At 32.6% G+C, this 23,968-nt stretch overlaps 1 protein-coding gene across 2 annotated transcripts in view; it reads left to right on the top strand.

The window, feature by feature from the left end:
- Window positions 1-7,049, top strand: part of LOC149902771 (monocarboxylate transporter 14) — a 49,603-nt gene extending 42,554 nt beyond the window's left edge. For both annotated transcript variants that reach the window (XM_090109517.1, XM_090109516.1), the window contains exons 11-14: window positions 327-470; window positions 781-859; window positions 1,494-1,725; window positions 2,252-7,049. In XM_090109517.1, the coding sequence (XP_089965643.1) occupies window positions 327-470; window positions 781-859; window positions 1,494-1,725; window positions 2,252-2,453 (657 nt within the window). In that variant the 3' untranslated portion in view covers window positions 2,454-7,049. The remainder of the gene's footprint in view (window positions 1-326; window positions 471-780; window positions 860-1,493; window positions 1,726-2,251) is intronic.
- Window positions 7,050-23,968: the final 16,919 nt, after the last annotated feature.

Genomic DNA, 23,968 nt, shown 5'->3' with positions numbered 1-23,968 from the left:
CTAGTTCATAATAAATTTAAAAACAAAAAAGAAAGGATGGAATATAAAAATAGGAAAATTGGGATTCGGATAAGTGTCTATTGCTTTATTAGATAGCCACCTAGATAGGTAATAAATAAGTTAGTAGTAAGTATGAGCAATATATGTGGGTAGTTAACATTTAACACATGTGTGTGTGTTAAATCAAAATTACATTTCGATTTAAAACTATATGAATGTGGATTCCAAAGACACATTTAAACCTCTTTTATCTATTTCAACACTTAAACATTTTTTTATTCCTATTTATATAACAACATACGCTATATCACTTTATTAATTTTCAGAAAGTGGAAGAATCAAAAGCATCGTTCTTACTATCGATTATCGGTATAACGAACACATTTGGTCGTATTATGTGCGGTTGGGTCGCCGACTTCCCTTGGATGGATTCGCTTTTGCTCAATAATATATGCCTTGTTATTGCTACGGTCAGTATCTTTTTAAATTTAGACTTTAGTGGCATTTTAAAAATTTTGAAATATTTTTATTCCCTAATTTACATTTTCTGCTCTTATGTAGAATTCTTTCTGGTGTACCAAAATAGCTTTTATCAGTACCTTGGTTACTAATTTGAGTAATTACTAACACTAATGAAGTCTGCATTATTTTTGCATCAAGATTTCTGAAAATCAAATTCAATCAAATAAAGATTAGTTTCACAGTTCTCTATTGCTTTATAATTCAATAAATAATGTATAACAAGAGTATAATGTTTTAAGTATTTTTTTCTTATTTTAGATATCAGTAGCTGTGATTCCGTTCTGCACAACATATGCGGCCTATGTAGTGGTTGCCATAGCTTTTGGACTCGCTATCTGTAAGTAATATTTTTATAAGTAAAACTATTAAGTTCTTAAAAATTGAAGAAATTCATGATTTGTAACCTTTTTGTAACATATGGTCGAATAATGTATGCATATAAAGATAATTATACTATCTCGTTTGAAAAATCCTACAGGAAATTTTTCGACACAATCACTGACGACTTTGTATAAAATATTCATTAAGAGCTTATTTCCACTAATGTTCAAAGTCCAATTTTTTATGTGTATGTGAGTCTAGTTCAATACCGTACTTCAATGCACCCATCGTACAAATAACACTAATATAGTCTCGGCTTCTATTTCATTCCATTGCGTGACGGAGTAGAATGTCTATTACTATCTTATATGTCATACTAGCTTTCCACCCGCAGTTTCGCCCGCGCAGTCAAAGAAAAACCCGCATATTGCCCGTTCCCGTGGGATTTCCGGGATAAAACCTATCCTATTTCCCGGGGTAAAAAGTAGCCTATGTCCTTTCTCGGGTATCAAAATATCTCTATACCAAATTTCATGCAAATTGGTTCAGTAGTTAAGACGTGATTGAGTAACAGACAGACAGACAGAGTTACTTTCGCATTTATAATATGAGTATAGATATCCATTTTATAAAAACATTACTTTTTCCAGCTGGCTACATATCTCTAACCTCGATTATCCTAGTCGACTTACTCGGTCTAGACAAATTAACCAACGCGTTTGGTTTACTCATCCTGTTCCGTGGTGCGGCCGCCATTGTTGGCTCCCCACTTGCGGGCGCAGTGTATGACGCTACTAAGAACTATGATGCTTCCTTCTTTATGGCGGCTGCGTTCTTTTTGGCGTCTACTCTGACGTCATTCGCTGCTCCTATGTTCCGCCGGTGAGTTTAGTGATACTTTGCCTTCCAAGCCAGAGGTCGTAGGTTCGATTCCCACCCGGGGCAAATATTTGTGTGATGAACATAGATGTTTGCTCTGTGTCTGGGTGTTAATTATCTATATAAGTATATATTTAAAATTATATATGTATGTTTATCAGCCATCTGGTTTCCATAACACAAGCGAAAGCTTAGTATGGGATCAGATCGTGCCGTGTGTGAAAATTGTCCTGAAATATTTATTTATTATTAATTTTATTATTTGTTTGGTTTAAATGTGAAGAATCTATAGTTAATTGACAATTAAAATTCTAGTAATGTTACAATACAACACAAATAAATGTGTAAGCTGTTTTAACTATTAGTAATAAGTTAATAATTAGCATATAAGTTTATACAATGTTAACTTTTAAATTTTACTATTATGTAAGGTTTGAAAAATTTGTTGTATTAACTGTTTAGCGATAATTTTAAGTATACAATAATACTAATATCGTACGTTTTACCTTTTTATACTGTGTATTTATAGTAAACCGGAAGAAGCACCACAACCGCTAGACGTGCTCACACCGATCGACGAAGATCTAGAAGAGGATGAGGATCCAGACGACACTCCCATCACTATGGGAGGGTTGGCTCGAGCTCCACCCGCTATCACTCGCACTGCACCCTCACCCTCTGACCCGCCCTCACCGGAACAAACGGGGTTAACTAGGGAAAGTGTTTTGTAGGGGAAAATGTAGTGTTACGACACACTATATTTTCACAGGGGGGAGTGTGAAAAGTGGTTTTAAAGTGTGTAGTTAATATAACGTATAGATCAAGCTGTGATCAGTCGCATGGTTAAGGGAAGTTGATCACTATGGGAGGGCTAACTCGAGCTCCTCCCACTATCACACGAAACAAAGCTCTGGCCTTACCGTGGATTGTAAGGAATTAAAAAAAAAGTGTGCGTGTACTAGTAAGAAGTGAAACTTCTTTATGACCTTATTTTTCAAAAAATAATTTACTATATTACTTTACAGAAATACGTCGAATAACACGTGGTAGGGATAAGAACAAGATGGCGCGTAACGGAAAAATGTCACGCGTAACGAAAAAATGTTACACTAAATTTATACCCCGATAAAGAAGTTTCACTTCAAATAAAAAAGTTGGGAAAAAAATCTATTTTGAAAAATAGGAGAGTATTATTTACGCTATAAGGAGTGGGGAAAAGTTTTATAGAGGTTGTAGACAGTAAAATGTTACGGCTGGACATTAATAAACAATTACTAGACTCACAATCGTCTATTAAAAGATCGTCAAAATGTCAGAGTGGTGTTATATAAAACATTCATTGCAATTGATACCTTATTTCGTGGCAAGAATGTTCAATGTCGATTGTATCGCTCATTAGAAAACTCTGCCTAAGAGACGCGGCAGAGTTTTGCTTCATTTGGGATTGTGAGTCTAGTTGTTAATAGGACGTCAATGTGAGAGAAAAGGAAGTCGATTGTAGGAGTATTTGTGGAATGTACTCCTACAGTCAACTTCCTTTTGGAAGAAAGTATTTGCGTAGAAATTGAAAACGAGTTCAAATAAAATATATTCTAAAAAATAAATAAGGTTTAATATTGTCAATGAAAACGGGGAAGGAATAAATTAGGTGGCGAGTACAGTGTAGAAAAGGAACAACAGTGTTATACGCAAAAGAATTTACGGCTGCATTATTCCTCTTATGATCGATTTAAGTAAAAATTCGGTTCACCAAAACTTGGTATATAGGTAGCAATTTGCCTTGCATTTTTCAAGTAAGCCTTAAATGTACTCGTTAAAAAACTTAATTTAGGTATCGATTTACAAAATAAAACGTCATATAAAATGTAAACGTACGATAAAAATTCTATCGAAATAAGTATATGAGATTTAAATTACCCCCAGTCTTAACAGTGATATCAAGGCCGCTTACTTATATACTTTTTTACAATTTTGTATCTTTCATTCTTAAATCATAATTCAAAAATAAAAGAAACAAATAATTAAACTCAATGTCAAATTTTTATAACAACGGCCAAGGTATTTAATGAAATTCAATGTTAACAATGAAATTCAGCACTATTAAAATATAAGATCAGTCAATATAAATAAACTTTTCTTGACGACATTTTAAAATAACTGTATAATAATATGAATCCAGGGAATTGATGGATAATGAGCGTATATGAAGGTAGATTTTACTAATAATTGTGTATTTTGTATGTAGATAGGTATTGACATTTTTTAAGCTTCTTTGATAGTTACAGATAATATATAATAAAGCTAATAATTTGATGAAGTTGACAATCTCAAATAATGCACCAGTTGGTATAAGTTTATTAGTAAAATATTAATTATATCGTTTTTTCTAGAAACGCTATAATTAATACCAATTACTAAAATAACTTCAAACTTACTCTTATCATAACCATTGTTCAAATAAATTTAAATGAATTACAATAAAAAATATATAAGAATATTTATTATTACTCACATAAAAATATTTTACCATATAAGAAGAGGTTGAAATTTGTACATTGTACATACATGTATTGTACATACTCATATAACCACTTTTAAACCAATTATATTATTTTGTGGAAAACCAAAAATTTTAAAAATCAATAATGGACATATAAATATTTAATTTTATCATAAAATTGAATAAAATTTTTTGAATTTTATATTTTGTTAAAAGTTCTATTCTATTATGTGTTATTTAAATAATTTACGATACTTCTATTTATATATGTAAGAATAATAAAATAGAGATGCTCAAATTACAATGAGATATTAGTAAATTGTTTATGGTTTATTTGCCGTCTGACTGTAGTGTTGCTAGTAACAAATAAAAAAGCTTTTCAGTGTGCCATAGACAAAAATCCTAAACTAAGAAATAATCGCACACTAGATAGTGTTGTAAAACATATTAAAAAAATCACACGCTAAAATATACATAAACTTAACCAAACTTAAAATAAGCAATAATGTTAGTACTTATAACTAGTACTTAGAGAAAGTCTAAACGACTATTCAGTTCTTGTGGTCTTAGAATTCAGTGTGCAGGTGATAGAAATTTGTAAATACACGTAAAATATTGCACATTCATAAAATAAAAGAGTCATTTTGTAATGGTTTTTGGATGAAATAAAACGGATTAAAATACGAATAAAATCTTTGGAAATGAAGGCTATGTACAAACAGCTTATTTTCGACGCATTTGCTTTTATTTATGTAATATATGTATTATGATACATTTATGATATTATATCTATAGCAAATTTAACGCTCTTTAGCAGATTGCTTAACTTTCATAATAATTTACTTAATAAAACTCATCATAATATGTAAACGGTTTCGACTTCATAAAAACATAACTGTTTTAATCCATGCTTCTATTTTCTACTAGTGTGAGCTTCACATGGAAGACACATGACTCAAATAGTATCAACAGGGTGCTTTATTCTCTAGTGTTTGAATGATAATAACCCTTTTTAATAACGTTTCTGAATTTCGCCAAATAATATTAAAAAAAGTTACTTATGTATGATATTTGGAATAAAAACTCGTTGGAATGTTTAAAATAATTATAAATTATTAATGATGAATAATAGTCTTACCATTCTGATCATACATGCTCTGATACTTACAATAATAACGGCCCTAAATATAGACCATTTCAAATATTTTCAAGGTAATAATAAATGAAATACAAAGTACACTTTTATGATACCAATTTGGTATAAAACTAGGCCGCTGGCTGAGTGAAATAAAATTCATTTTATTATAGACATAAATCACGTATCGAAAACCTTATTGTCACATGACTAGAATGTTTTATTCAATTAGTGGCTTTATATTTTTTTATTCCTTTTTTGTATATGTTATGTAAATTTTGTCGTATTCTGATTTAAGTTTTAACCTTAAACTTGATATAGTATTTGAAATTGAACAATAATTTGTTCAAGTTCATTTTTAATACAATTTTTTTGAGTGGGTGAGATGTGTTATTTTTATTTATTTAATTATTTTTCTAGGATATTCATCAATTCATCTTGATTACTTACATTCGTATCTTAGCCTCGATTAAGAAATGCATTATACTTATATATTATTGAAAAATTGTATGCTATTATTATTTTTCATGATGCGCCACATAATCTACACAAATAAACAACAATGTCCACACAATCGTTAGTTCAACTTAATACAAGCTTGCTATCCTAATTTTTCGAAGTTTTTATCGTGTGCCATTGCTATGAACAATTATGTAAATATTGTGGTAAGTTATTGTCTAGATTTGTGTGATGCAACGCAGTCAATTGTCCTTAAAACCAAAAATCAGTGCTTAACCGAAAATGGCCGAGGCCCTGTAGCACGTGTACATAATTTTACGCAGAGAAAATATATTTTTTTGTCATGTATTATGTCGGAAGTACATAATTTAGCTTTAAGTGTAATTAGGTAGGAGTATGTGATAAAGATGCTATGAATGTTAATATTTTCTTTTATAACAGCCTGTATTTTAATGTGTTATAACGGATTATGTAATAATTATGTTTGTAAGTATTAGAATAAATTGTATAAAATGTATTCGTAAATATCCCGAGAGTTATTAACGTTAACTGTTGTTATAGCTTTATGTAAAAACCAAAAGTGTTATTATGTTTTTAAGAATGAATTTAAAATATTTAGGCGTTGAAACGGAAATGTACTCTATTGTATTACATATTATGTGTATGAAATTGTATTGAAATGTGTTGTCGAATGAAACGAATATAGCCGGCTTAAAAAGTCTTGCGTTATCAAATGTTTTAAATTGTATAAATCATTTTACTCACGTGGTTTTTATCATTACGCCATCAGGACAAGTATACAAAACGCAGTACATTGCTTCATTTGTTTCAATTTTACATTGCCTCATCATTATTACAATATTATATTTATTTTATTTCCTAATATAAGGATAAATCATGTTCATTTTGTGAAGCAATGTACTGCAATGTAAAAGCGATCGGCGCTTGCTAAGCAAGATTCGCTCAACGGGATTTGTGTTTGTTTGCGTATTTTATTTCAGTATTGGCTCAAAGTATTGTTTATTCTTAAGCCGTTTACACACGGATGCGCGTAATTACTATGCCGAGTGGCAATTTTGGTGAGTGTGTAAATAGCTTAAGCGGCTTTTGAAATCGGTTATGTAGCTAAAGTCAACAACGCCTGCGCAGTGGTACAAGTAAAAGCTATTGTTGATGATGTCCACCGAGTGTTTTGTAAATAACCGACTCATTAAATGATAAAGATGACTGAAATTCGTATTATTATTTCATTTCCTACTATCGGAATTATGCATAGGTACTTATATTAATTAAAAATTCCTGGTTTTAAATTTACAGGTTTTGGTAATAACAAAGTGAGGGTATTTTATCTTTAACTTATTACCTGTGCAGGAAAATCTAATCTGTGTAATAACTTCCTACGGTAACATTTTAATAATCAATAATGTGGAGACCTAACTACACTTCAGATAAGATTTTTTTTTAATTCCAGTATATTATCGCATTATCCTTTCTCTCTGATAGTAAGGTTCATTTCTAAAATGTTGCATAAAGCATATTTTACTTAATTATTTCATGTATGTAAACAATGTACATGTCTCTTCATTTATTCACAAATTACTTTCTGTGTTACTGTACGCAAGGTATACTATATGTATTTGGAAGCAACTTCGAAAAGTCTTTATATATTATGATCAACCACGGAAAGATTATTATTGTTTATCAACATTTAGGTAAACGTTAATAAACAACACAACTGAATCTCAAAACTTTTCGTAGAATGAATGAATATTCAATTGAAATTAACGGAAATCAACGCAAAAATTACCAAAACAAGGAAAAAATATATTTTAAAACTTCGTTTTACGGGTAACTACGGGTAAGTACCTATCTAGGTATCTAGCACAAAAAAAATTTCACAGCTGCATAAAAAATAGATTCCATTTATTTGCTAAATTAAATCTATTTTTTGTTCCTCAATTCTCAAGGCATAGGACTTAAATATAACTTTAAGTAGTGTTTGGTAAGACTTGGATAAGAACTAAAATAAGTTAGGTACAACAATAATATTGGTATTGATTTCAGTACCTACTTACAGGTTTTATTACCATGTTTCAAAAGCAAACCCTCAAAGAAACTAGGTGAATAATTAATAATTGTTTTGATATAGATACCCTAATGGCTAATAATGCTATCTAATAAATAATAATGATTTTTTAATGATATCTCACATTCATGTACGAGTAAGTTTCCCTTGTGACTCACAAACACAACAGCTACTTAACTAAAAGCTTTTAAAGTTTCGACATATGACATATCTATTGATAATAATGATATAATTCAGAATGATTCAATAGATAAAAGACTCGGTGAAATTAAACATGAAAGTTTATTCGTATCACAAACATACGTATTTACAAAACTTATGGTCCTACTATTAATGGTAAATTTATTTGAAAATTAGGTTCATTACCTAGCAGTGCATGCATATTTATGAGATTTAAATGCGGGCTCCATTGGACCACAGGCCGCAGCCCGCAACCTAAAATATGTCGGTCGGTCGGTGTCTGCCGTGCATGGAAAATCCCCTATGCATATATAACTGGTTTTGAGATATCAATTTGTTGCAATTATTTAAGAACCAGAATATTTTAGTGCAACATGGTCATTTATAGAATCCAGGTACTTAGGTAGACAACTTAATTGAGCTTGATTCGATTCAGTAGAGTGCAATAGATGCTTTTCTTGCTCTATGAGGAAAAGGAAAATTTCATTGAACTCTATATTTATTCTCTACACTTTCGTTTGAAGTTATTTTATTGCATACAGCGTTTGTAACTTGAATGTATTTTAGTTTAGAACATGAACACGAATTCCGACTGTGTAGGTCGCATGTGGTGGACGGTATTTAGTGTCACAATGTCACTTTCCTACAGAAAAGGGAAACCTATGAACGTACTAATAGCCCAGTTCGACAAACTAATATGTGTCAAGCGAATGGAGAGTTTGTTAATTTAAATCTGTCTCTATTTCTATCTCATTTACCTAATCAAATAAAAATAATATTTAATATCAAATGGCGCTAAAATAAGATAACAAATGAAAATTTAAAATTAAAGTAAGTAAGTTAATATAGTAGATTCAGAATTCAAATGTACTTTTTATTGTAGCAAATAACAACTTGAATTATGGCCAAACTATAGATACATTATATTTCTTAAGTAGACATAGGCATATAGGGGAAGCATTTTTTGCTCCAAATTACATGTCCGTTTAAATTGGGGCCTTCGAGAGTCAATATATTAGGCTAGTTCCATGAAAGTTAGTAAAGCCCACACACACACCTCTACTTAGAGCTAATTACTTAATAATATGTATTTTGTATGTGACATGTCCGTCATCGTTACATTGGTAATTCAGAAATCACGTCAGTCAAATAATCTCGTTATATTTTAACCTTCTTATCATCATAACCTTGTGAACGATAATATCCAGTTTAACCTATTAGGTAACTTAACAATTGGATGTTGATAAAACTGGTTTAATACTCGCATTTTTCTGTCAAGTAGGTACGAAGTTAAGTCAGGTCGTGATAATTGATATCATTATGGGACAAAAAAAAACAAATCATGAATGATGTCGTAACTCGTAACGAAACTTAATCAATGATACAAACACGAACAAAATGTTCCTAAGTATTCTAGCTAAGTATAAAATTCACGTAGAGGTATCATTTTTAATTAATTACTTGCGACATTAAAAATTATACCTTCGCAAAAAACCTAGATCTAAAAAAATAATTTACTATACAGAAACTTTACCGGTTTCTTCATGTAGGAAAATGTTGGCCTCGTCTTCCTGGAAATTATCTACTCAATCTACATTTTCAGTTTCATCTTGCAAGATTCATAGGGAAAATAATGAAGAATGTGATGGTATCTTTTTATAATTTGGATTTTCTTTTCTTATATTTCTTATAAGATGGGTTAATTAATAATTTCATTGTAAATGCGCGCACTTGATCAGAAATCGTGAAAAATTCTCAATTAAACCTAAATATATCCATATAAGTAGTTATCCCATTACTAAACGCTAAAATGATAAATTCATATTATACTTTGTGTATAAGATTGAAACAGAATGCACCTAACTAAAATGTGAGAAAAAAGTGTAACACGCCCCGTTCACGAGAGTGGTTACAACGTGATCCTTTAACGTAAGAGCTTTTAATAAATCTCTTACATGATCAACATCATCCACTCATTGATACAGTGATTAATACGTGAACATAAAACGTGATAAAACCGAGAGGACTTGTTGACCTTACCTACTCGTAAAAAACAACAATTGAAGAAAAATTAAAAGTACCTTTGATAATTTCTTCTTTTATTTCAAGTACCGATACGAATTTAATTCGTAATATGAAGAGTACGTAAAGATGTACTCATTAAGATATCAAAAATTTAAGTTCAATGTCAATAATGCAAATAGCATTTTAATCCAGACTATAAAACCAAATTGTATCTAATTAATGTTTTAAATTTAGTAACTACGTTTTATTTAAATTAACTTTCGACGTAAATATTAAACGGCTCTTGAACTAAGAGTCGTAACGACAATGATACGCAATATAATTTACAAACATTGACTATTGACCTTATGTCGAACACGCGAGTTTATAACACAGACAAGATTTAAGTAGAGCCTCTTTTAATATTATGTCGTGGCTCGTAATAATGTTCTCAAACATACGTTAAATAATATATTATAATAGTAAAATTATGGTAAAGAAGGGCGCAGAAAACAAAATAGAATATTACTCCTGAATGATATAGAACTCTTTCTTAGAATTATTTGTTTGTTAAATGCCATCAAAAGATGTACTCTCATTGTCTGGAAAATTAGCATTTTGATATAATCAAATAGATAAACACCGGTGAACGAAAATACAAGTTTCGTTTGTTTTTTAGGTACATTTTAATATATTAGGAAAATTTCCTGTTGTCCTCAACATTGGGGTATTTTATCTTGACCTTTAACAATTTAACGAGTCAATCACAATGGCTCTACTTTCAACAGTAATATTTAATAGTAAAGCGTTATTATAAGAATATGTATCTGTAATAGGTTAATATATTTCATCAGCAGTTCAACACTTTCAATTATTTCTAAACAATACCAAGTTAATTTGTCCGTGAATTTTATTAGATATATTCTGCACAACCTTGCTCCTAGTTCTTTTTAAATGATAAAATAATTTATCCAGACTATAGATGGAATGATACAATGTACGTAAATATTAAAAAAAAAGATACCTAAGTACATGGGTAACCAAGTGTTAAATTTGTAGCAAAAAGTCTTTTATGGTGGTATAGCTATTATGACGGACAATGCTGAAGGTTTGTGATTATGGTAACTTCATGACTAATATTTACTACATATTATATTTGGTTTTGTCTGTCTGGCCTAGCTACTAGTTATTATATTCTGTGGTCTGGCGTCAAATATCAGCGTAAACCAAATATTTTTATCAGGCCTACCTATCTTCTCCATCAAATCCATGACTTTTAACTGTAAATTAGTACCTATCTATTAGTAGAAAAGATTGGTAGCAAAGTAAAAAGCTTTTTCACTGTATCTAAGAGCAAAAATATCCTCATATAGCTAAATATATAAGGATTTTTTTTCTTCATGTCACGGAGAAAAAAAATGTCAACTGAAGGTAATATAAAAATTGTAGAAATCGTTGCAGTTGCTGCAAAGTGGTACAATTATTTCTCAATTCTATATACGTAATAGTTTATTTGTACAAAAACAATAGCAGTTAAGTATTACTTGTTACCGCAATATTTGTCTTTTCATGTGATCAATGAATTTGAATTCAATAATTAAAGAATGACGTTGGTACATCGTTTTACTAAATTGTTTTGACAATATTGTTACATACGCTGCCTGGTTTTTAGTTTGTAAGAAAATTCAGAGGCTCGAATTCAAATACTAGGTAGATAATAGATATGATCATACTTGCTATAAACTATATCAAATGACAAATAGGACCTTCCCGAGTATTGATAAGTAATTATCATTCGGGCAGGAATGCACCTGTCTTAAAATTTTACAATAAAATCTTAGGCATTGGCACTGTTGCCTATTTCAGCTGCTGTGTAAGTGTGTAGGTATGTGTCATTTTTTTCAATTCGTTCTCTTACCCTTTGTATGCCCTCTTGTTCTTAACATTTACAAGCTAATCGTAATTAACATTAATTTCAATTTGGTATGCCTACCAATGACTCGAAATTTACACTAAATAAATCAAAATAAAATAATATTAACCTTATGTCTTTCCAAATCATATGAAAGTAAAAGTAAATAGCGTTTTGACAAAAATAGTAGTAGAAAAAACTTATAAAAACTTAAAAAACCAAAATTGTAATTATACAATTAACCATTTTCCGTTCTTATTTAAATCGTCGCTACGCACGCATTGCTTTAAAAATAGATACTTAATTCATACGTCACATGTCTGCTCGTACCGTTAATCACATGCACTTCTGGGTCACTAGTGATGTACAGCACGTTTTGTAGTTATCGATAGGCCGCAGACAAATGCAAGGTCGTTGACCGCGTGTCTGCTGCAAGCGCCGCTGTTATTACATCAGCCGGCCTTGTCCGACACGGAACAATGCCGCCGTTTTACTGTAACACCCGTACAGACTTAGAAAATTAAATAATTGAATTAAAATTAAAAGTTTCTAGAAATTACCTACGAAGTAAGTAATAAAATTTGAATATAATCGATGTAGTTTCGTTTGTCCGAATTGTTTGGTCACCCTATCGCTGGGAGAAGTCACGTGCGGGTTGAAACCGCATTGTTGTGAATATTATTATTGTATCATCGATTTTGTAAACACGTGTGAAATCCTCAAAATATGTAAATAGTAGTAGACGTAGAGCTGATCGAGTGAAAAATAAACAAAAATGGTTATGTTCTAGTTAGTTGAAGTTTGAACATTAAACCTAATCTGAAATAGTATCACTATGGTAACCACAAATTCGAAATATAGAAATTAAAACATTATTTCACATTTTTATACATGGCTCAGTTTTAACATAACTATATTATATATGTGGTACCTATATAATTATGATTATCAATAATGTATTCTAAGTAATCTATTTTCCATGCTAGTATCAACAAATAACAACCACAGACATGTATCAAATAACAACATAAGAAGAAATCATGGGTCACATAGACCTCTTTTCAATTATTAAGAACAACAAAACCCAATTTGATTGAAATGACCTCGAGATTAGTTTTATTACTGACGCGCGAGTTGTGACTAACATCTGGAATTTCCTTTGCTTTAAATAACAATTGTGTTTTTTGTTAGAACAAAAAATATATTACGTTTCGACCTTACAAATTACTCGGAAGATAAAACGACGCAATTTTAGTAATAAATTACGTTATTGGACTGTAATCGAAACAATTAGTTGTAAGGTTTTTGTGTTTTAAACACAAGATTGATAGCTATTTAATTAACGATTAAATTGATCAGCTAAAAAAAATCCGGCCCTAATACCAACAGTTTTGTTATACATATTTTAATCCCATGTTAAAAAATTGAATTGAAAAAACAATCGTCAAGAAAAATGTAAGCAGCGATTGTTTTTGGAATGTATTAAAGAGAAAAAAAATCATATATCAATATAAAACTGCCGTACGAAAGTTGTTAATAAATCATGAATGCCATTCTCAACGGAGGAGCGAGATGCATTCCAAAACTGAATATGATAACACCAATTTTAAATAAGCGAAGGCACGCAATGTGATGCCAATTCAACGACCGTAAACGTAGTACCAAGGCGCGTGAAAAGTTCATCATTCGCGAATATGTCTGTATGTCACGTCTTCCATTGAAGCACACGTTAAGATTAACATACGACACTGAAAACATTCTCAGCAATGAAAGTAAATTTAGATCATGTGAAATGTGCTCACGTCTTATAATGAATGATGTAACAGTCGGCAGACTTGCACCAGACAAATTCTTGAAAATGAAACTTATTTTATTTTATTTTTTTACTTTTTACACGTGTACATAGCAGATCATCAGATGAGCTGTAAAAGAAACTGTAAAAAGGTATTTAATTTAATTACTTATCTTACTCAGAAAATAATATTATTTTAATGGAAAAATAATTGAAATATGATCGTAGTATCATACTCATTAAAACTTTGTTTGTAGGCCAACGGAAAAGAGAAAAAGTATACCAGCAGAAATCATTTACCCGTTACCTTTACCTACCGCAACATCAAACATGGGTTAATACAAAATAGGTGCTAGGTGTTTCTCTACTTGTTAGGCCCTGAAAACTAATCTCAATTTCACATTTACAGCGAAAATTTGGATGTTCCTACTTCCTACGTGATTGAAAATTTTCAACTCGTAAAAAATCCGTAACATACGCTTTCCTTATATATGTTTTTTTGTAAATAACAATATCAGTTACAATATAATACCGATTTCAACGATTTCAAAAATACTTACGTGATATATATTTAAAAAGGAAAATATAAAAATGCGGTATTAACGTCTTTTTAAATGGATAAGCTAATTACTTTTTAAATTTAAATAATATCGACTATCGAGTAACTCTGGAACATACCTAATCAAGCTAAAATGATAAGACGTGTAAAAATATATTGTTTTAAGTTTTATCTCAATAAGTTTGAACAGAAAAAATACTATTAAGTATTAGTCTATTGTAATGGTGCTGATTTACCAAATAAAAAGATCATGTGTGCCGACACGTGTCAGAAGTGAAACTTCCATGGCAAAGTTTCAAAGATAACAAAATCGTCAAAAATTTTCAATTGAAATTCCTGAAGTGAAACTACAAAAATCCACTCTAAGAAAAATACATTTTCCTTTGAATTATTTATTCAGTAGGAAGTGCTTAAATATTACTTAGGTATGTACCATTCTTAAAGAAAATCACGAATAATGAGTCTATGACATCCATAATAAAATCTCTATCCTGTAGGTAATTTTCCAACGTTATCGATTTTCTTAAGAGGAAACAATGAAAACTTATGCAACCAACTTGACAGGAAAGCTATTTTGTATTGTACTGTACTTAATACGTAAGTACGTGTATATGTAAATAACAACAAAATTGTAATTAAATGAAGTTTTATAAAACCAAAGATTCAACGAAGTAATAATATAGTAATAATAATAATAAATGAAATGTCGTAAAAATCTAAACTATTCGTCAGATTTAACGTTCTCTTGTAGGAAATAATAAGGAAAACTAGAAAAGTTATTCAATAGTTCTATTTCCTTGTCAGGAAATCTTTTTTGCTGTTTCAGAGTAATAGATAACTATTCATAATTCCAAAGGCAAAGAAAGTGTTAAATTTATTCTGAATCGGAAGATTTAACGTTGTAATGAGTAAAGCGGCCAAGGTGTCAGCCAATTAGCTCTGAGGCCGACATAATTGATAAACTTAATTTAGTGTTCATGAAAATATAACAGCCAGTAAAACGATTATCAAAAACATAATATAATGGACTTCCTAACTACAAAAAATACCATTCACTTAAGCTTTTATAAGTGTTTATGGCACAGACATGTATATATAAGTAGACAACGCAAGTACCGCGATCTGTATGAAAACCAAGCGTGTCATATTTTTTGTACTGACCTTGACGCGTTATGACGTCACGAGCGCTTTTTAGTGATGTTAATTTCATTTTACGCTAAATCGATTAGGCCGCCACTCGCGCGGCGATTCTAGTATCGTCCTATCCCATCGAAGTAAATCGAAAGAAATCAGATCAAACTAGATCTATGTCTAAGAGGTAGTCAAATAAATGAATCGTAATCGATTACTAAATCGATTCAAGACAGAAAAATGATAATTACCATAGACAGAGGGATGATAAAATAAAGTTATAAACCTTTTAATATTCTAACAAGTAAACTAATGTGTTTTAGCTTTTTCTTACATATGCCCATTGAGTTACCATGTACTACGTACTAGAGAGGCCATCGAAAGAAAGTAATGAAACTGTCAATCAATCAATCTTTATGTCCCGTTGCATCGATCCATTTTCCTTTTATGTTCGGGTTACTTGGAAAACTGAAAAAACAAACATAGTCTAAGCAATAAGGAGTTTTCTTAAAAAACTCCCAAGATGACACTTTAACTAATGGCGTCCATGTCATAATATTTATTTCTAGTACCTTTGTATTAAAATACTTAAAAGTTCTAGGTCAAGTCGTATTAAATGACAAAAAAAATCTATGCCTTTTTTTCTGAAAAATTGCTCCTTCAAATTATCATTTATCTGTTCGAATATAAAATCGATTAGAATCGAGAACTGTTGCATCAAATGAACATCACTAACCACAAAATTGGACAGAAAAATGAGAACAGAAAAATGAGAAGACGCTATTCATTGCTTGTTATCATACGACGCGATCTTTACCGTGCCAAGTAAAAGCCGCAATGTATTCCGAATCATTTCGTATGATTTGGTATCCGTGTTTGTCACGATCGTTTTCCACAGATATTCTTTATTTGATTTTAAAATAAATAGTGCATATTCTGATTAGAAAATTACTTACCGGTGGAAGGAAACATCTCTGCTAACTCGGCCACTCACAGCTGTGGAGTTTCTACAGTTTATAACGGCGTAATTCGGCATTTTACTTTATTCAGCTTCACGTCTTTCCTTGGCGAACTGCAAGCGCGGACTGAGTGTAGGCCAGCGTCAAGTAAGTTTCATAATCGTAGTTTGGACACGGGAAGTACATACACTCGCTTAGTCTATCTTGATATATGTCCGTGGTTTATGGATATCATATATATATAAAGCTACACTACCACTCACTGACTGACTCACTGACATCGGGTTTCTCGGAAACTACGGGGAAAGTTGGGGGAATTTCGACGTGATCGTGTAGAGGTGCTCCCAGTGACCACCGGAAAAATATAGCGATCTCGATCATCTTCGAAAACCGAGTGGACCCCTGGAGGTGCGCAAAAACGGTGATACCTGGAGGGGGGGTTGTCTGAACAAAAAATGCTCGGAACTGGTGGCGATTACCAGGGGTGGTGGAAAAATGGCGATTTTCGCGAAAACAAGATGGCCGCCGTACTTTGCCAAAATCGCCGTTTATGAATCCTTACGTCTCAAATTTGGCACACGTGCTCTGTTCGAGCCGGCCAATCGATCGGTGCCCCGTTCGAGTGGCTCCGGGCCCCAGTTTCCAACTTCCATACAACGTAAAATCCAACGGCCCGCGGAAACGGTGCGAGTTGGGTGGGGGGTCCCGGAACTAAAAACGATCACCACCCTGGGACGCTACCAGGGAGCCGTAGTGGGACGCTCGATTTTGGAATTTTTCCATTTTTGGCGCAAACATAAAAACGTAAATTTAGACGAGGTGACGCATCGCAGAAACACACTCACACCACGTTCGTACTCGCCCAGCTCCCAGGATATCCAGAAAAATCCGATATCTTGAACTTTCTCACAGCCCGTGAAGACGGTCAACGGCCCGCGCAAACGGTAGCAGCTACATCTGGGGTGCTCAAACTAAATGTGTAGTAGACCTCGAGCAATTACCACAGATAGTGAAAAAAATTCAAAATGGCGGAAAAAATGGCCGCCGCCATACAAATGCTAAAATGGCCATCGCTGGTCCGATCGCGCTGAAACTTGGCAAAGGGGCTTTAATCGAGCCGCATATTTAGTTGGCATACTCATAATCGAGTTTTCACTTCTGGTTTCCGAGTTTCATACAACGCGAAATTCGACGGCTCTCCGAAACGGCGCAAGATAGGTGGGGGGTGTAGAACTAAAAAATGATCAGAAACATGGGGCGCTACCAGGGCAATCGAGAAATTTCAAGTTGGACGAAATTTTTTTTTCAAAAATGGCCAATTTTTCAAAGCAAGATGGTGGCGCCGGTTACTTTACGATCGGTCTGAAAATTGATTTCTGTGCTCTAATCGGCCAGATTTACAAAACTGCATACTCAGAATTTCTCTCCGACCCTCGGTTTCCATTTTCCATACATCACGAAATTCAACGGCTCTCTGAACCGGTGTCAGGTAGGTCAGGGTCGCCGAAGTAAAAAATGCTTCAAAACCTGGTCCGCTTCCAGGCATATAAAAATTTTTGGTAAAAAGCGAATTTTTTTTTTCGAAAATTTTGTATGGAAATTTCCATATTAGGAAGGAATATAGCAACGGAAAAAGATGGCACCGCGGGCTGCTTGCTGCCCGCGCACCGCGCAACCTCGAAGGTCGACAGCCTCCCGGAGTAGAAAATATTTATTAACTTTTGAACTACCGCACGAGCCAAGCGAGCGAAGCGAGCGAATAGCGGCAGCGGCTGGCGTAAATATTCAAATAGGTAGCGAGGAGCGAAGCGACGAGCGAGTTAGGTTAACTTTTGAACTACCGCACTAGCCAAGCGAGCGAAGCGAGCAAGTCACGTCAGCGGCCTGCGTAAATATTCAAAGAAATAGCGAGGAGCGAAGCGACGAGCGAGTTAGGTTACTTTTGAACTACCGCACTAGCCAAGCGAGCGAAGCGAGCAAGTCACGTCTGCGGCCGGCGTAAATATTCAAAGAAGTAGCGAGGAGCGAAGCGACGAGCCAGTCAGGTTAACTTTTGAACTACCGCACTAGCCAAGCGAGCGAAGCGAGCAAGTCACGTCAGCGGCCGGCGTAAATACTCAAAGAAGTAGCGAGGAGCGAAGCGACGAGCGAGTTAGATTACTTTTGAACTACCGCACTAGCCAAGCGAGCGAAGCGAGAAAGTCACGTCAGCGGCCGGCGTAAATATTCAAATAGGTAGCGAGGAGCGAAGCGACGAGCGTGTTAAGTAAACTCTTTAACAGTTTATTATGAAAAGTCACTGCCCACTATCCATTAGACACCTCAAAATGATGAAATTCGGGGATCACGTTTCAAGAATTTAACCAATATTTGAATAAGTAATTTATAAACAGTTTCGACTGACTGTAGAATTGCTGTTAGCAGAACAGTAACAAATGGACAGGAAATTCAAATGCATTTTCAAATGACTGAAGATTTCTGCCCTGGGATGAGCCGCGAGCTGCTTGCAGCTCGCGCACCACGCACCCTCGAAGGTAGACAGCCCCCCGGAATAGAAAATATTTGAATGGGAAATTTATAAGCACTTCCGATTGACTGTGGAATCGCTGTTAGCAGATATTAATTAACAAATTGACGGGGAATTTTTATGCATTTTCAACTGACTGAAGATTTCTGCCCTGTGATGCTTCGCGGGCTGCTTGCAGCCCGCGCACCACGCACCCTCGAAGGTGGGCAGCCACCCGAAGTGGAAAATACTTGAATGGAGAATTTATAAGTATTACCGACTGACTGTAGAATCGCTGTTAGCAGATGTAACAAATGGACAGGAAATTCGAATGCATTTTCAAATGACTGCCCTATTGCTTCAACCCAGAGGCAAAAGAGGCTCGCGGGCTGCTTGCAGCCCGCGCACCACGCACCCTCGAAGGTCGACAGCATTCCAGAATAGAAATTTTTTTAAGTGGGAATTTATAAGCACTTCCGATTGACTGTGGAATTGCTGTTAGCAGAAAATTACAAATTAACTTGGAATTCTAACACATTTTCTAATGACTGCCCTATTGCTTCAACCCAGGGGGGCAAAAGGGGCTCGCGGGCTGCTTGCAGCCCGCGCACAACGCACCAGCTAGTTTATTATATATTTTTGCATAATATGAGTACACATAGGAACATTGATAAATTCCAAACATGGATCACAAGTGGATTTTTTTTATTTAAGATAAATGTGTGTTAACTACGTATCGGTTAAAATTGTTAAACAATAATTAGGTATAACATGGTTAAATTTTATATTCATAGATGTAATTACTACACCTTTATGAAATAACAAAGACAAACTGACCACGATTTTACAATCTAGTTTCCGCTTATGTACGTATAGATAGTCTAATATTATTGTACATTCACTTCCGCTACGACAAAATGCTACAATTTCATCAGACTTTTTCACGTAGTAAAGTCAACATTGCTATCGTTATGAATAACGTAAAAGCTCACCTTGGACACTTTAATCTATACTAGTAATATTATAAAGCGGAAGATGTTTGTTTGTTTGAACGCGCTAATCTCAAGAACTACTGGTCCGATTAGAAAATTCTTTCGGTGTCCATTTATTGAGGAAGGTTATAGGCTATATTTAATTACCCTAAGTCCAACAGGAGCGGAGCAATGCGGGTGAAATCGCAGGGCACAGATAGTATGAAATAATTTCTTGCTTACGAACATATATACGAACTATTTTACGGAAGTTTAACAAATTAGGGACGTACGTTGTAACTTGTAAGCAAATTCTCAGAAATTGATTAACATTATAGAGGTTAACGCTACTAAGGACATAGGTAAGTATAGGTACATTTTTCTATTAAAATTTATGAGGGTTTATCTGTAATTGATTCCGACTACCAGTGAGTAATAGAAAAATTAAGTCTATCTGTCGTAAAGATGAATGTTGTAAGTAGATGTATAACAACAACCTTTAAAGGCCAAATTGCAATTGCGAGGAAATATTGATGACACTATCCTGATTGAATACCAATTAATTTCATCGTTCCTTGACATTGTTTTGATTATAAATATGTTTCCGTTAGTGCAGAACTGTAGTTAATGCTTACAAAAATTCTTATACAAAAATATAAGGAGATAACTTTTAGCTTTTATTTTTATGTCTTCTTATTTTCTTATAAACCTCTAAGTAATATAATATGTATTTGCAAAAACCATAGGATGATTATTGTAACTATTTTTTACATTAAAAAAAAACTTAAGTTACATTTTCTAGCCTAGCTAGGTATTTTCTTTCCTATCCTTATTTTGTTCATTTTCGCCTCATTTTTTGCTCACCCACCTCAATCAAAATCTCTCCGTACTCTGGAAGAGATCGCTACCTAGCGATAAGGCCGTCGTTTGTATATCTTTCTCTATTTTATATTCTTTCTGTATTTGTACTTTCTTATGTGTGCAGTGTGTGCAATAAAGCAATAAAGCAAACTAATCTTTCGATTAATATGATTCAAGTACAAGTTTTTTGGGACATACGTAATGACGTATTTTAAAATAAGTAGGTGTTTTTATTTCCTTACCATTTGACCTTAATATCGGATGTATGTTTATTAGATGTTGAATCTGTTTTTATCTAACTATGTATATAAAATTATCTTCTTTTGGGTCCTCGTTTCTAATATGAGGCAATATTAGCAATAGTTTAATAAATAATGATCTCAACCATTGTGGCTTATGATTAGTTTAATCTGTGGACTGTGAGATTTAAATATCTAAGGTACATATTATGTAGTATCCAACTAATAACATGAAAAGAGTATGTGCAACCAAAGCAAATACGATTTTCTTATGTCTATAACAGTTAAAAAAAACAGCTCTACTTTGTAGATTAATTAAGTTATTTGGTATTCTTAAATATAAGTATCGAAAATTTTACTAAATTATCCACAGTAGATTTTATCAATACTCTGCATTAATTTTTCTATTAGATACATAATAATAAAAATATATATTATTACTATTACGCAATTTAAATTTAAACCTTCATATCAGAACAGATTTGGTTGATAGAGAAGCAATTTATATACAAATGCGACAAAATTGGTTTCCTAGGTATAGTGGGTTTAATAAACGTTCAATAATGATGAATTTAGGACAACAAAATCAATTAAGATTGTTACCGATTATGATTATTATGATAGTTTATTAATTACAGACTTTAAGGCATTCAATTTGTAATGAGTAACATGACTCTACCTACCTCAATATCGTGTATGGTCTGTTCGATATTCACTATTTACTAAATAATGAATAAATTTACAAAATACCTGCTCAAAAAGTAACTTAATATGATAATAATTACAGGCAATGGGTGGCAATATATTATATTATACGGACTATACAGTACCCATACACATACACCTGCATAATAACAGTTTACCTCTTTTTTCTGTCTGATAAGAAAGTATTCTTACTTTCAAGGAATAAAGTAAAGATTCTTTATCACCTAAAAACACAACTGTTTAAAGTTAAAGGAAAAGAATACATATAATTTTTTTATGACACGTTTATTTAAATGAAAATTTCTGAAATAATGAGGATGCTGTTGCATTTGCAAGAATGAAGTTGCAGTTTCATTGAAACTACTGATTAATATAAGTATTATCTATGCAATAGAAAATTATAGTATAAACTAAGGCCATAGGTATATGACAAATAGTAAATAAGGAAGAAATATTATCATGATAGGAAAATGTGCAAAATTGCCTGCTATATCGTAATACAAGGATAGATAAATAATTGTAGCATATAAAATATTACAAAAATGCGACTAGTTTGATTGCATTTAAACCAGTCACATTTTTTGCGGTGGTATTCAAAAGATATGCAATAACCCATTAATCGTCATTCCATTATTTTGTTGTTTAATCAAAACATCATTTCATTAATCAGAATCGCATAGATTTTTATTGTATAATTTTTAAAACATCAGAGAACACGTTTGAACACAAGATTCACTTAAAAGCTTATCGATAAGGGACGGCTTTTTGTTATAAAATAAAAACTCGATGCAACAGTGAGCATTAATACTAAAATATTAAGTTCAATTACAGGTTAATTACCTTGCTAAAGCTCCCATAAGGTTGTGGCGCCATAAAATAAATTCTCCCAGCATACTGATGGCAGTCACGAGGTACGAGACCTTACAGCATGCGTGATGAGGACGATTATAGCATAAACTGGATATAAAACTAGCAATAACTAGTATGAGAATATGTCACCTGCTTAGTATTCTAAAATAAGAATTAGATTATAATATGAATTTAGGAATAAAAGCTATAAGCAGATTTTTGCTTATCAAGATAAATTTTATTAATACAATTAACCTTAAATGATTTTTATTTACTAAAAGTGAAAAATTAAATCTTTATTTTATTTTTAGTCTAGCTTTCCGACTGCGGCTTCGCCCGCGTTTTCAAAAAAAACCCCGCATAGTTCCCGTTCCCGTGGGATTTCCGGGATAAAACCTAGCCTATGTCACTCAGAAATGATGTAGCTTTCCAACAGTGAAAGAATTTTTCAAATCTGCCAAGTAGTTTCGGAGCCTATTCAATTCATACAAACAAACAAACAAACAAAAAATCAAACCTTTCCTCTTTATAATATTTGTATAGACTAAGTATTTCTCTTTTTTATTAATAATATACTTTACTAAAGCGACTCTATAACTGAAGCACAGATAACGGACTTACGGACTAGGTACGTCATAATTCATAACCATCGACGTAAATGTTAAAAAAATATTTTATGAATATGTACGCCTAATTTAAGTAATTATTCCGTGATTATGAGCTTATTAATTATTATCTACTGTCTAAAAGTTTTGTGTAAGTAATAAAAATATTTAATGGTAAATATACAAGTAATAACTAACACACATACAACTATGAGTAAGTAGGTACTTTATATCATTCAGCGTCAAGATAATTTAATAAATAAGTAGTTTTGCATTATTCTATAAAACAAAAGGACCAATTCATACGTCCATCATATTATATAGATATATTTATTTATTTAACTCTTTAATAGTTGTGCTTTAGAACTACTTACACAATAAGTACACATAGAACAGAGTACAACTATTTTGGCGGCCTTATCACTTAATAGTGATCTCTTCCAGGCAACCACGGTAAAAGGTAAACAAGCAAGGATATACCTAGGATATACCTAGGTACAAATAATTATTCTGAGCTAAGACCAAGCAATGAAATAGAAGCCATACCTAATATTAAAGTACGAAAACGCATAATATTTTTCTATGCTAATCAACCACCAATCCATAAGGTTTCATCATGCAATGTGTTGCTAGCGTTGACTAGCGGTCCGCCCCGGCTTCGCCCGTGGTACATATTTACGTTTTCTCTACATAAGTCGAACCATTCTCGTACTTCAAGGAATATAATAAAAAAAGAATTATCGAAATCGGTACAGCCGTTCTCAAGTTATGCGATTACCAACACATTTTGGGA

This window comes from Colias eurytheme, chromosome 14, assembly GCF_061535395.1.
Source record: "Colias eurytheme isolate Ceu_HAF_F1 chromosome 14, ilColEury1 Martin Lab GWU primary, whole genome shotgun sequence".
NCBI classification, from domain to species: Eukaryota; Metazoa; Arthropoda; class Insecta; order Lepidoptera; family Pieridae; genus Colias; species Colias eurytheme.
This window is presented reverse-complemented; position numbering and strand designations above follow the sequence as displayed.